The 14,973-nt window shown below is 54.7% G+C and overlaps 1 protein-coding gene across 1 annotated transcript in view; it reads left to right on the forward strand.

The window, feature by feature from the left end:
* Positions 1 to 9,819: 9,819 nt before the first annotated feature.
* Positions 9,820 to 14,973, forward strand: part of ALX4 (ALX homeobox 4) — a 40,688-nt gene continuing 35,534 nt past the window's right edge. Inside the window, exon 1 of the mRNA XM_030452328.1 lies at positions 9,820 to 10,231. Within this exon, the coding sequence (XP_030308188.1) occupies positions 9,820 to 10,231 (412 nt within the window). The remainder of the gene's footprint in view (positions 10,232 to 14,973) is intronic.

Consider the following 14,973-nt stretch of genomic DNA (forward strand, 5'->3'; position numbering starts at 1 on the left):
ACACTCCCTGTGAGCTTGGGACACATCTCCCAGTAGCTGGCAACCTGGTTACCCAGTGCTGCTGCTCTCGGCACATCTGAATCAAGTTGTACCCAAGGCTTGCTGCTCCTGGGTAAGCCATCAGAAATTCAAATTACATCTGGGGGACTATCAGCCATTTTAGGAGGTTTTCAGCCCCTCTCAGCAGCATCTGAGTGGCATTTGGGAACACGTACACTGGTGAGGAAATGGCCAGGGCTTGTCTGGGTGTCTCCCCATCTGTCTGTGTGGTTTTCATCCTTTTTTGGTGGCAAGTGTGGGCTCAGTGCTGGTGGAAGTGAAGGACTGGTGGGTTCACAGGGAAGCAGTTGCTCGGGAAGTTTTAAATAGCTCTGACATGTACTTCAGACCTGACTGGCAGCACCCCTGGTGCTCTGCCCTGCATTATTTGCCCAAGAAGCCTCTGGTTTTAACTCCCAGGCTTCATTTTTTCAACCTCAAACCTCTCCATGTCTCAGTTTTGTGGAGCATCCCACACTGAGCCTTGCTTAACACAGGTACAGCTCTCCTGGGGTGCTGCTGGAACATGCCAAGGGAGAAGGGAGGACATCATGAGAACCCATGGCAGGACATCTGTAATTTAAGCCAGGATTTGAACCCAGGCTTTGGCAGATGTCTTGGAGATTTTTGCCCAAGTGTGCTTGTTTTCCTCCTTTCTTTTTCCAAGTGTTTGTTTCCCAGTTTGCACTAAATTTTATTGAAAACATCAGGGTAATAGGAATGGGGAGAGTGGCTGAGTAGATTTTGCCTCTTTTCCCCTTTTTCTTTCTGGAATGCAGCCATCAAAATAAACATTAAATACAAGATGCTGGGGCTTGAGTTATTACTTGCGAGGGTGCTGGGAGGGAAATTTATAGCAACATTACTGTGTTTTGCTAGAAATCTCTTAATGCACCAAAGTGGGGAGGTGTGTGTGTTTTTTATTAAAATGTTACACTCTATAAATCTGAGCAGAAGGGAGGACACAGGTGGCCCTGGGGGCTCAGCTGACTGCACTGTCATTTCTGAGCTGGGGAGGGGTTTTTCTGATTGTCCCATCCCAGCACCAGCCCAACCACAGGCTGTCTCCATCCCAAACAGCTCTGGCTGATAAAGCCATTTATTTCACTGCTGTTATTGGTGTTGGATTTGGTTTACTCTTTTTTTTTTCATTCTGTCCCTTCCTGTCCCTTCTCATCTTTAATCCACGAGTTGCACGGAGTCATTCATTGCTCCTGCTTTGAGAGTGACTTCCTTAATATTCCTTAATAATAATAAGTGACTTCCTGAATAATTCCTAGGCACTTCTCCTTTTCCAGCTTGCCCAGTTACTTCCTCCTGTGTCCTGGCTGCATCTGTGAACTGAGCAAAAGGTTTCATGGGGGGGTGACCCCTAAAAAGGTGGGCAGAGGTCTCTCAATGTTTCTGGGTTTGGTTTTTCACACAATTTGGAGACTGGATGCACAGGATTGCCTCTCTCTTGTCTACACCACACTCTCCTGATTTCTGACTGAAGCTCCCACTGGCTCCAGGGGAAGCTGGAGAAGCTTAGGATCTGGGAAAATCCCAACTCCTTGTCCTCCTGTGTCACTAGATAGGGTACTGAGACTCGGGATGGATGAGATGCTCACACAGGATTTTGCTGAGATCCTCATTGGAGACCTGCAGGATTCCTGAGCTCTTTCCCAGCTCCCAGGAAGCAACAGATTTTGTGGATTAGTGTGAGTTGGGGTGGTTGCTTTTTTGAAAGCTGTTTCTTTGCCTTAAAACAAGGGTGCTTCCCTCGGTGTGAGATTTTCTAGGAAATAAAGAGCAGGATTTTACAGGAAATAGCCCATCCTCAGGAGCTGTGTGCTCAAGCAACCCCTCAGCTGGCTTCATTGCTTGCAAAAATTGTTGGGTGCTTTCTGTAAGAAAGAGCAACCTCTTGGGTATCCTGTGGAGGGAATCAGTGAACTAATTGAACAGATTTCCCCTTAATTAGCCATGGTTCTGGTACAATCAGCCTGGATCGGATTTTTTTACGGGAGCACCAAAAAAAAAAAAAAAAAAAAAAAAAAAAAAAAAAAAAAAATATATCGAAAAATAAAATAAAAATTTCAAGCCCCAGTGTTCCTCGAAGGCTTAAAAAAATAAACAAGCAAGCGAGTAATAGGGGAAAAAAAAAAAAAAAAAAGTCACAGCTATGGTCCAGCAGACTGGGAAGAGCAGCGTTAAGCTCCTGCTAGGGATTACATCTTCCCTGAGATCCCACCACGGCGGCTGCGGGATCCGACAGAGAGTGCTGGAAAGTTGAGCCCGTCGGGGAACTCCGATGGGACCGGGCAGCCCGAAAGCTTCCCGGGAGAGTGTCCCGAGAGAAGCAGCAGTGAGAAAAAGCCGAGATCACGTTATTTGTAAATCCCCCTTGCCCTGCTTCTCTCCCTTTTCAATATATTTCTGGAATGGACTTGGCTGAGCTCTTTCCCCACACACACACACAAAAAAAATCCGTGTTCCCCTTCCTCGGGAGCTCCGAGAACATCCTGCAGCCATCGCTGTGACCTCTTCAGCCGTGGTGGGTCAGTATATATCGGCCCAAATCGCAGGGAAAATAAGTTTGTGCAGCCTGATCTGACGGCCCAATGTCTTGCTGTGATTTATGTGATTGGGACGCGATTTTTAATCGGGGAGGGAAGAGGAAATGGTAATGTCTGGTATTGTTCTGAGCAGTGACTCAGGAGATGCTTTATTTGAGGAGATCTCTTCTGGGTTGGTTTAGAGACGGGTTTGGGGAGCTGGTTAGAGATTACAAGGCCAAAAAAAAAAAACCAAAACAAACGTGGGCTTTTATAAACAACGAAAATAGAGGAACAAGAGAAACTCAGCGGCCGGGCGGCAAGCAGGACTGAGCCGACCTTTCCATCGCGGCGGCCCCAGGGCTCGCCTTGCCCTGGGAGCCTCATATTTGTACTTAAACGTCTCCACGCCTCCCCGGGAGCGCTTTTCACCCTCTCTCGGCATCAGGCAGCAGGGATGCTGGAGGTGTATCTCCGGGATGGAGCACAGGAGGAGACCCCGGGGTGCGGGGCCGACGCTCCGCACCAGGAGTGCCTGGCTCGGGGGTGAGCTCCCTTATAGTTCCCCTTCTCTCGGCCTCCCCTCCTGTGCCCCCCATCCCAACCCCCCCGTGGCTGCCGGGCTGTCCTGGTTCTGCTCCGCTCGTAAAGGTCAGGGGGAGCCTCTCTCGCCGCGCTGACAGGTGCACCAAATGCCACTGGATGCCTTCGGCTCGGAGCCCCCTCCTCCCCGGCCTCTTTGTTTCGTGTTCAGGGCATAGAGGACATTCCCAGGCCGGCGCACCCCACGGGGAAATGCCTCCCCCCCACACCCCCCTCGACACATCGCCGCCCTGACCCCCGCAAAAGTCACCGGCGCCTTGTCCTGTACCCCGCGGGTTGGGCGCTGGGTCCTCTTGGACCCGTCGCACAGCCCCCGGGACAGCCGGGGTGGGACCCGGGGTGTTGGACAAGGTGACTTTTAGAGGTCCCTTCCAACCCAAATTATTCTGTGATTCCGCATCCCTCGGGTTCTGCGGAGCCGCCCGGGCCGCCGCGTCGCTCGGTTCTCCCGGTTCTGCCCGTGCATCTTCCCGGGGAGCCCCGGACAGGAGCCGAGGGGCAAGCCCGGACTTTCTCCCGTCGTGACCTCTCTGCCTTTGCTGCTCCAGGGCTTCTAATTCAAGCAAAAATTAGTGTCTGACTTCAGAGAGAGGTCTGGGAAGGTCACACGCAAAGGGAAAGTAACGGGGAAAAGAGCAACAAGTGGGGTTTTTCCCCCCGCAGGAAGGAATTTACAGATAGCCACTGAAAATTTCAGTCCTGGCATTGAACATTACAAACACCTTCCCCTTTAGATAGTGTTTGGGACATTTAGAAGCGGGACGAAGTGCAAGGAGCTTTCACAGAACCACAGAATCTACCGAGCTGGAAGGGACCCATCTGGATCATCAGGTCCAACTCCTGTCCCTTTCACCCGGCCCGGCGCGACCGTCGAAGCCCGGTCCAGGGCCCTGGGTAGGAGGCGGCCGTTCTGATCTTCCCCATGGCCCCATTGCCCGGCTCATCCCGGGCCGGGACACCAGAGCCAGGCAGGGACCCGAGGCGGGGTTCGGAGCGGGGTGCGGGGGGTGCGGGGGCCGCCCCTGTTCCGCTTGCCCATTGGTTCTCACGTAGTGGCGTCATCGGGGGCCCCGCGGTGATTTTCGGTTCCACGTTTTGTTTTCTGTTAGTTTTGGGTTGTTTGGTGGGTTTTGGAGTTGTTTTTTTGTTGGGTGGCTTTTTTGTGGTTTTTTGGGGTTTTTTTTTCTGGGTTTTGGGGGGAGGACGGGGCTGAGAGGTTCGGGTTGTTCCGGGGGTCCCGGGCTCCGCTGTGTCTCACCCCAGCCGAGGGCCCAGCTGCCCTTCTCCGTGCAGAAGCTGGTAAAAAAAACCGCTCTCCGTCTCTTGCAGCCTCAAGTCGAAAAAAAATTAAAATAGAAAAAAAATTAAAATAGAAAAGAAAAAAAAAAAAAAAAAGAAAAGAAAAGAAAAAAGAAAAAAAGAAAAAAAAAAAAAAAAGGAGCTAGAAAGGCCGAACTGACCCCCCTGCATCCCGGGGCTGTCCGCCAAGCCCAACCGGCTTTGGATCGCCGTGCGAGCAGAAGGGGCCGTGGTCCCTCTGTTCCCCTCCTGCAGACCCCCCTGTAAACCCTCAGGAGCGGGACAAGGCCACCCCCGCCTCGCCCCCTCCTCCATAAGAGGGTACCGGCGGCCTCCTTCCCCCCAGAGCCCAGGGCAGCCCGGGTCCGGCTTGTCCCTTGCCCGACCCCCCCCAGGGACCAAGCAGGTGCCCGGTTTTGGTGAAAACAGACAGACAGACAAACACACATGGCTGCGGGGCCGCACGGAGCAAATCGCCCCCAAAACAGGAGGGAGGGGGCCAGGCGGAGCGGGGCGGGGGGAGCCGGGGCAGTGCGGCCCCGAAGAGGCAGCGGGAGTGCGGGACAGAGCCTGCGGGAAGCGGAGCCCGGGGACGGACTTCCATTCCTTGCTGAAGTGGAGGGAAGAGGCAGCGGGGAGACCTCGGAGGACGGGGGGAGGTATAGAGGGGCAGCGTCAGGCCTGGATGGACTCTGAGCCTCCTTCTTCGCTTTGCACGGGAAGGAGAGAAGCGGGTCAGCTCAGTCTCTCTGTAAGCTCCTTTGTGGCACGAATAATAACAGTTAATATCGCATATATATTATATATATATATATTTGAATATATTCGTGTATCCTCGAGGAAACTCGCCGAGGGCCCCAGCCTGGATGCCCGGCCAGAGGGCAAGGAGGCGGGTACCAGCGGGGCTGTTGCTAGGCAAGCTCTGCTCCCGAAATAAAGATACAACATTCGTCCCCGTTGGAAAGGAAAAATAGGTTGTTTTTTTTTTTAAAAAAAAAAAAAAGTTTGGGAGATTAGCACGAATATTTTCCCCTCTCTGCCCCCAGAATTGCTGTTATAAATAGGTCGCCTTCAGATCTCTGTCCTGCACAAAAGGAGCCCGCAGCTCTGACGAGACCACACAAACCAACCCAATGGGGAAACAAACTTGGGGGCACTTTCCAAGAACGAGGCTCTGCCAAAGAGCCGGGAGGGAACGGTGTGAAAGAGCCCTTCTCTCTCCAGCTCCCTTTCCCAGTGAAACGAGCCCATTCCCTGTACCCATTTATTTACTGTCCCGTCTCCCAGACCTGGGGCTCTGGACCTGTCACCCCGAAGCCTCGACGTACCTCTCTTCAGCCTCTCCGCCGCCGAGACGGCTGCAAACACCGGTACCAGCCCTGGGCCGGCCCCGAGCGGCCGGAGAGCCGGGAGGACAGTGGAGGTTTCGGAGGGACACGGTTTCCCTCGGATGTGTTTGGGAAAGCGGAGCATTCCTGCTTCCTCGCCCCCGGCCCTCTCTGCTCGTACCCGCCGCCCTCTCGGCTGCCCGCTCCCCACGGCTCCGGTGTGCAAGGACCACCGGGCACTTCAACCTTTTCCCGGGTGACCATAGAGCAGAAGTGTCTAAATCGTCCGGGAATAAGGATTTTTTTTTTTTTTTTTTTTTCTCGCAGAGATCGAGATGTAGGATCACCTTTCTGTCCCCTGCCCCTCTCATCAGGTCCTTGCCCGTTCCTGCCCCAGTGGAAGGGAAAAGGCTCCTCGAAAATAAACCAACCAGAGCTACCCTGGGCTGCTTCCTACTCCAGGGAATTTCTCCGGGAGGGGACACCTGGATCTCCCGGAGCTGGAGACCCGGGCCATTTCTCCAGAGGTGACCTTGCTCGGTGGGACGAGTCGGCTCTCACCTGGGCTTTCTGCAGCCCTGGGTGGGAAGGGACCCTCGGGACTGACCCTTTCCAAACCCAACAGCAATTGTACCTGAAAAAGGTCTCGATATAAAGCACGTCGTACGAAACTGGCAACCGGTAACTACCGAACCTTTGCGGCCGTTTTTTTTTTTTTTTTTTTTTTTTTTTTTGGCTCGTCCCTTTTAGAAGCATTTGGTGTAGACACAGGGCGGGTTTGGGGTCAGTCGGAGGGAAAACGATGAGATCGCGTTTCAAGTGGTGTGTGTGTGTCCCTTTCCGTGTCTGTGCTGCCGATCCTCGCTCCCGCGGGTATGGGGATGCTCCCCTCGCCCCGGCGGTACCGGCAGGGCCGAACCCCACCGCCGGACCCGGCGGGCGGACATGGCCACCCCGGTAACTCAGCCATCCAACCCCTTCCCTTGTTGAACGGGGAGCGAGGCTGCAGGCTCCCTCTTTGCTTTTATGTTCACAAAGCTCGGATCCCAGATAAGGGGGGCCGGAGGAGTCCCCCTTCAAACTTGATGAGAGGACTTGAGGCAAAACGCAACCCAGGCAAACGAAAACCGTCAAAAAGCACGATTTCCCAGTTATTCTCCCACACCCCCCGCCAGATCCAGAGGACACTTTCCCTGCGTAACGATTCCCGATTAAACGCCCCGCTCCCAGAGACACAAATTAGCCATTAGAGAGAGAGTTTTATTGCGGTCCTTTCAGTGGGGCTGCGGATTAGCCGTGATTGGGAACTAATGGACTTTTCGTTAGAGTTTAATGCAAGGAGGGGCTGGCAGAGGGCTTCGGCAGACTGCGGGCAGCTCTCTCTTCCTTCCACTCGGCCAAGCCTCAGTGCTTCTGCGAGTCCCTGCACAGCAGCGCTTCTGACGAAAGAAAAATAACAAAACAAAACAAAAAACCAACCAAACAACAAACAAAAAACCACCCCCAAAATACATAATTTTAAAGGATTTTGCCCTTGATCTATCCCTTTAGTTTTTGCCCTTCTTGTGGCTGTTATTTAACTTCGCCGAACAGAAATCACGCAGCCGAGAAGAACTCCGCGGCATCGGGCTCTGCCATCGCATCGTTTCTTTCCGTCGGCTTCTCCCTTGGCCAAAATGATTGCTCGGGATGTCAGTGGCTGGAAAACCCGTATTTAACGCCCTCATACCCCCCCCTAAAATACTCTCCTGCCTTAGCGTGGCGGCGAGCCCGCAGCGGCGGAGCCAGGGGGGAATGCGGGAGCCGGGACCGCCGCGGGATGTGGGTACCGGCAGCGCCCCGACTCCCTTGTCCGTCCCGAAGTGGTTTTTAAGAAAGATTCTCATGCGTTGGGTTCGTTTGCTTTTTATTAAGTAGTGGAGAAGGGAGAGAGAGAGGGGGCTGTGGTGGTGAGTTTGGGAGGGGGGGAGAGAAACGACCAGGAAAGAATTAAGCAAGGTAATAAAAGAGAATAAGGAAGGCAAATCCGCTGGAAGCTTTCTTGGACCAGAAAGCTGAGCGAGCCCAGCGCTGCTCTGAGGGAAACTCGCAAAACGGTTTGAAATCTAGTAAATTAATTCGTCCCTGGCTGTTTTAACGACGACCTCGCTAGAAATCCCTTCTGCATCTGGGGGTCGGGGGGTGTGGGGGGGAAGCTATTCCTGTCAAATCCGAGTTAATGAAAACAGAGGTGCTGGTTTTGCTCCTGGAGCAAACAAACCCTTTGGGGGAGGCGGCGGCTGCCACGAGCACCCCCTGAGCCTTCGCCCCGGGGGCTGCACCCTTCTCCCCCCTCCCGTGCACCCAGATACACACACACAGATGAAAGCCTTGAGTTTCCCTCCTCTGTGCATTGGGGGGGGGGGGCTATAGGGGGGGAGGAAGCCGGGGGGAGAAGGGAGATCACATGGCCCGAGCCCTGGGGGAGAGCTCGCAGGAGCCCAGAGCCGCTGCCGGTGCCCCCGCTCCCCGCCCGCTGCCGGCTCCGCCGTGGCCGGCCCTCCCGAAGGGGTTAAGAGCTTTTCTTCTCTCCCCCTTCTTTTTCTTCCTTTCTTTTCTTTCTCCTTTCCTATGTATATATATTTTTAATTTTTTTTTTCTTAAACTGAAGAACCGTGGATGTAGTTTGCGTAATATCTTTATTACTGAAAACTTCAAGGTAAGCGAGCAATAGAAACCAGATGTGGGGATGAGAGCAAGGCAGGGTAAGAGTAAGTGTAAGGGGTAGCAGGAGTTAACCAGGGGAGGAGGGGAATCAGGTTGAATGACGGGAGGGGGGGGACGACGGAAGGTGAGTATTGATTTATTTTTAAGCCCTTTTTGGGTTGCAATTGACCCCTCAATCCAAAAAGGGCTCCTGCCAGCCTCTGTCCCTTGGCAAGTTCACCTCTGGCAGTCCCAGAAACCGCGGCCAATTTTGAGTCCTCGGCGACCCTATTAAAAAATCTCTCCCTCTTTTGATCCAGTTGTTTTACACCTGGAGTGAGCACGGTTTTTTAGAGGTAAATAAATAATGACAATCAGAAACGGCGAGAAGGGTTGTCCTGGCGATGTGCGCGGCTTCACCATGCCAGGGGACGCAAAGGGCTCACGACAGCGCCGGGAGAATTGCCAGCCCTGAAGGGGTTAATGGGGGGGGGGAGGGAGGGAGGCTTAAAAAGCACATAGCTGCGGGGGAAATCCGCATTAATAGAGGGGAGGGGGCTGCGGAGGTGGGGGTCCCCGCAGCTGGGGGCAACGAGTGGCACGGAGAAGGCCGGAGAGAACACCGGAGAGCGTGTCACGACCATTAAATTGTCCCCGGTGCTTCTGCCTGCGCGGATCCCACATCCATCCCTGCGTTTTCTGTCATCTGTTTGGGTTTTTCTGTATTTTGATCATAAAAAAAAAGTTTGGTTTTTTTTTGTTGTTGTTGTCGTTAGGGTGGCTTTTTTGTTGGTTTTGTTTATTTTTTAACGCGAAAGAGATGACCTCCCCCCTTTCTGCTTCCACACACCCCCAGACACACACACACCCCTTCCTGGGCCCCCTCCCCTCCACTGTCATCATCTACATATTAATTGGGGGAGAGGTCTCTCTCCTTTTTTTTTTTTTTTCTACTTTTTTTTTTACTTTTTTTTTTTTTAACTTTTTTTTTCCTATGTGTGTGTGGGGGAAAGCGCGGAGAAGAGCTTCTTTAGAGTGTAGATAGTTTGGAGGGAGAGAGAGAGAGCAAGTGTGTGTGTGTGTGTGTGTGTGTGTGTGTGTGAGAGAGAGAGAGAGAGGGGGAGGGAAGGAAAAAGACCCCTTTTACTGTGCGAAATCTTAAGGGGGCTTGGAGATCTGGTCAGCTTTCAGGAACATCTGAATCCTCTTAGAGCTCCCTGGCCCAGCTGTGAGTGTGTGTGTGTGTGTATGCGAGAAGGAGAGAGAAAGAGAGGTTCCTGGTGCCCCTCCAAGCGCATTAAGGACACTCGGGCCTTTTAATTTTAGGAATGAATGCTGATACTTGTGTTTCTTATTGTGATCCGGCTGCCATGGATTCCTACTACAACGCAGCCTCCCAGGGCACAGAAGGCTCCTCGCCTTTTAGGGCATTTCAAGCAAGTGACAAGTTCAGCCCCACTTTCCTGGCCAGCAAAGGACAAGGCTTTGGTGACAGCAGCACTAAGTGCCGGAGCCGCTACAGCCAGCAGGAATGTCAGTCCCTGGATGGCAGCGTGCAGGCTCCGGGCTCTGCCGGGGCTCCGGCCTCCTTTAACAAATACCCTCCGCAGCAGCAGCAGCAACAGCAGCAGCCTCCGCACCTCTACATGCAGCGAGGCCCCTGCAAAACCCCCCCGGAGAGCAACCTCAAGCTGCAAGAGAGCAGCGGCCACAACGGAGCTCTGCAGGTCTCCTGTTACGGTGAGTCCTTGGCGACCGGGGCGAAACCGGAGAGAGACGGACCGGGGTTAGAAAAGGCCTCCCGGGGGCGGGAGAGAAGGATGGGGCGGGGGGGTTGCTTCCCGGCTGGATAAGTCTTCCTAGGATCAAGGAGACCTTGCCGGCTCCGGCAGCACTTTGGCGGGCAGCCCTCATCCCGCCGGATCGCGGGGCTGGGGATCGCTGTGACCCCCGAATAACTTTATTCCCAGCCTGCGATGTCTGCGAGAAGCCACGCTTCAACTGTCCCCCCCCCACACCCCTCTTTTTCCCTTCCCCCCGCCCTCTCCGTTCCGCTTTGCGGCGATTTTCATCTTAATTTTTGAGCTGCGCCGACGCGCTCCCGGGGAGCGTTTGCTCCAGAGAAACCCGCAGTAAACGGAGATAGAAACAGAAAGAGAAAGAGAGAGCCGCCCGCCCAGCTGCGGGGACCCTCTTGTAAAAGGAGAATTTCTGGGAAATTTCACCGAAACCTTCACTTTCCGTTGTAGTGGTCGCTTCCACTTTCCCGTCTCTCATTTTCTCCCCTAATTGCCACTCCCCTAATTGATTTCTGCTCGGCTGAAGATAACACACTTGCATCCTCTCCGCGGCTCATTAGCGACAATTAAGACAATCCCTTGCACTGGTGCTGGCCAGGGCAGCCTGGAACGGGGTAGCTTTTCACTTCGTTTCCCAGCACGGCTTTCACAGGCTTCTTCGGGAGGTTTTCTCTGCATTAGGGCGACTTGGTGGGTGAAACAAAACAAAACCCCCCAAAAAAAAAAAAACCCACAGCACCCCACTCCCCCGAAATACATCCTAAAACAACAAGTGAACAATCAAACAAAAACCCCACCAATTTTTAAATTATTATTATTATCCGATAAAGGGACAGTGGAAACGGAATCTCTTCCTCTCCATCCCGGTCGTGTCTCTGTAGGCAAAGAGGGGCTGCCTCGGGCTGGGCTCAGAGCGTCGCAGCATGCAGGAGGGGCCGTGTCTCCATCCTCGATGAGCCGGGTCCACCGTAACCCCCCACCCCCGGGCAGGAGCAACAACGGGGCCGTACCGGGGTACGCCCCAGACAGGAAGCGGCTGCGGCTGGGGGGCACGGGGAAGCCGGGAAAGACCCGGTTCAGTCCGCTGATCCTATCACTAGGCCGTCGTTTTGGGTGCTCTTTGCCCTCTTTGCTTTCCCTTTCCTCCAACTTTAGACTTACAACGAGGCAGAGGAGCCTTTTTCCTGCACATCTCCCAAACCCCGGCGTTCAGGTGCCGTCTGTCATCCCCCTGCGTGTAGCCAGGATGTCCCCAAACTTTTCCGGTCCACCGACCCGGTTCTCACTCCCCTTTCTTCTTTCCCCCGGGTGACTTTCAGGGAAAGTGCATTAAGTTTTCTCCAGGGAAGTCCCGCCGCCCGTTCTCCGTCGGTCTAGGCAGGGCTCGGTCCCGTCGTCCCAGTCCGGGCCGCGTTCTGCTCCTGTCCCGGCCCTCACGGGTCCCAGGGACCCGATCCCAGGTGGCACTACCACCATCCCACGGGAATATCTCCGTCGGGCCGCGGAGAAGCAGGAGGGCTCTGGCTTTGGCGCTTGTTCTGGCCGAGGTTTAGGCTGGGGTTTTCTCTCCCTGCTCCCGCTCTTTCCCTGCCCTTTTTCCCCGTGGGCAGACGACCCCACGCAGGCGCCAAGGCCCGTTCTGCATCCGTGGAAGCTTTCTGGGGCCAGGCAAGGGCCGGGGAAAGAGCATGGTGGGGTCGGGGAGCCCCGCGGGGACTCTCAGCCTCTCCGGGAGGGACCCACTCTCCGCTCCTGCCCGGCGAAGGGGCAGCTCAGGGGAACCCCCGGTACCTTCCCGGCCGCACCGTCCTGCGAACCGGTTCTCTTGAGTTTGTGGGCTGCAAAGCCCAGAGCTCCGTCTTAGCTTCTGATGACACATTACAATCCGGGGCAGAGCCACAGGAGTTTGTTTGTTTTTTCAACCCTTTTTAACACCGCCGAGGTCCCCCCCGATTTATTTTTAAGCGTGGTCCCGGGTTCGACTTCAGTGGGCCCTGCCCAGAGCCGTGCTCCTTGAGAGCCCGTCGTGATGTGCCTGGGAACGATGGGCGGTAATAGGAGACGTATAGATCATCGAGGGTAATTAATAGCAATAATACTAATGGCTCGTGACTGGGGACAGAAACTCGCTAATAATAGTCAGATTAAGGTTTCGTAGAGCGATGGCAGCACCCATGGGCTCTTCTTTGCCTTTTTCCAAGCGATTTAACCAAAGTTGGTGGGGAACAGGGGAGAGGGGTGTTGCCCCGCTGCGTTCTTCCGAACCCCGCGGCCGCGCCGGTACTGGTTCTGTTCCGCGGTGTTCAGACGGGGTAGGAGCGCGGCGCTGGCTCCCCTGCCTTCCCTGTTGATGCCCAGGGCTGAGGAAGATGCTGGGATGACGGGACATCAGCCTCATCATAAAATATAAATTAAAAAACAGATTAAAAGTAAAAAAAAATAATTTAACCCTGAAAAAAAAAAAAGAAAAAAAAAAAAGAAAAAAAATTTCAAAACAGCCCCTGAGGCCGGCAGGTTCCCCCGCCAGGCAGCGCTCAGGCTTGCACCCTGCGCCCAGAGCTTCTGCGGGCCCATCCATCTCCCGGGACAGTTTCCCACTGCCCGGGAGACATCGGTCACCGCACAGAGGTCCCGCAGCAGCCCCCATCCCCGCCTCCTCTGGTCCCGGTGAGCCCAGCGCGGAACGGCGGGGCTGGGACCGGAGGGAGGCACGGCAGGAGCAGGGGGAGCGGCTGTGGTGCCCCCATCGCTTTTTTTTTTTTATTTTTTCTTTTTCTTTTTTTTTTTCCCCTTTTTTGTTTTTTATTTGGTTTTTGTTTTTCTGTTTTTGTTTATTTGTTTAATATTATTTTAACTCTCTATTAAGCAAACCGTTTCGAGCTATAAAAAGCCCCCGTGCCCGCCATCTATTATTGCTCTCAGCTTCTATTTCTAGGTCTAAGCGTTTCCAATTGCATTGTACGGATAAATATAGACCAGGGAGAGCGTTAGGGCCGTAAATACACCGAAGACACGAGCGGCAGTTACCGAACCGCTTTCCGGCCCGGCTGCTGGCACTGCGGGCGGTACCGGGCGAGCTCTCCACGGCCCTCTCGGAGCAGCGGCTGCCGGGGGGGGGGGTCCCGGCGGGGGTCCCCGCTGCTCGCCCCTCTGCTAGACGGGTTCGCAGGGTTTCTTCCCCACTCCCCGCCGTAAATAGGGGAACCGGCACCGGCAATTAAACCCGAAATCTTCAATAAAAGCCCTCAGAACAGGTTATGTATCTTGGCTCAGGAGGGGAAAAAGCTTTCGAGTGATTTATGTGCTGTAGTAATCCGTCTTGCTCTTTCTACTGCTTGGAGCTGGAGTAAGTTGCGTATCTTGAAACATATGTATGCGTATAGCCTTATACACACAAAAGTATATACTAATATTGCTGTCTAGAAATACGGGCTGGGAGAGCAGTCCTTTGGGGAGTGAAAGCGAATATGATGGAGATACTTGCTCAAAGGAAACAGAAGAAAGGATCCGGGCCGTCTCTAACAGAGGAAATTCTTTTAAGTGCCGGGTTAAGCAAATAAGCGCCATTTCTTTTTTTTTTTTTTTTTAATTTAGCGAGCAGATTAAAAAGCGCAGCCTAAAGTGCGCTATTAATAGAAGTGCAGAAAGCATCAGGCGTAGAAATCAGAGGCTCGCTGCGTGCTTTTTTAAATTGACACTTTTAATGCATTTCTCCTCCCTCCCCTTCATGTAATCTGTACTGCAGGCAGGGCAGCAATGAGCTCGTTGGCGGTCCCCCCCTCCGCCTCCCGTGAGAGATTTCTCTCTGCCAGGCTCTCGGGGCTCCCCGCGGCGCCTCCCAGAGCCCCCGCCGATTTTCAAGGCTTTTGTGGAGCTCGCCGTGCGCGGGGAGAACCGGCGGTACCGGCTCCCTTTCCCCGGCTCCAGCCGCAGCCCCCCGAACCGGGACACCCGGGGCCGCTTGCTGTCCCCGGGACCCTTGCAGGGCTCCTCCACACCGGGCGATTCCGTGCCTTCCCCGCCGGATCTCAAAGCGTTACGGCCTCCACACACGCCGGCCCGGTGCTCATCTCCGGGGGATGCGGTCCCGGCCCGGGAGGCAGAGGGGTGTTGCGGGGAGCAGGGGGTAGCGGGCTGCGGCTGCTGTCCCAGTTCCGTCCCCGAATCCTTCTCCGCTCAGCTATGATCTGGACCCTCTGTTCGGGTTCAGGCACCTTCCCGCGGAGATAAGAACGCCAGCGGGGAGGCAGGGGGGATGAGTCGGGAGAGGTTGCCGGGGGTGGGAAGATGCTGCTGCCCAGATCCCCGTGGGGAGGAAGGGGGCAACAGGAGGGTGTAAGTGGTGGGAGGGGGGGGAGAAAAATGTGCGGGAGGGATGAAGAAGAGAAAAAGGGGACGGGACCCCGGCGGGCAGCAGGGAGAAGCATCAGCGGGGAGGGGATCCGGCCCCTTCCCGCGGGCTGTAGGGCTTGGCTGCCCGGCCAGGCTCGGCCGCCGGCCCCCGGCGTGCTGCTGACGCCGCCCTGGCAATCGCCCTCTCTTTTCCACAATAGGGCCCGCAGATCTGCCATTCAAGGGCTCCGGCACCCTCCCAGGGAGGGGAGGGAGCTCTCGCCAGGAGTTTGGCTAAGCCTGTGTTTGAACAGACACTCGGAGGTGCGGGATCTCCTCCGCGGAAACCTG

This window comes from Calypte anna, chromosome 5A, assembly GCF_003957555.1.
Source record: "Calypte anna isolate BGI_N300 chromosome 5A, bCalAnn1_v1.p, whole genome shotgun sequence".
Classification (NCBI taxonomy): Eukaryota; Metazoa; Chordata; class Aves; order Apodiformes; family Trochilidae; genus Calypte; species Calypte anna.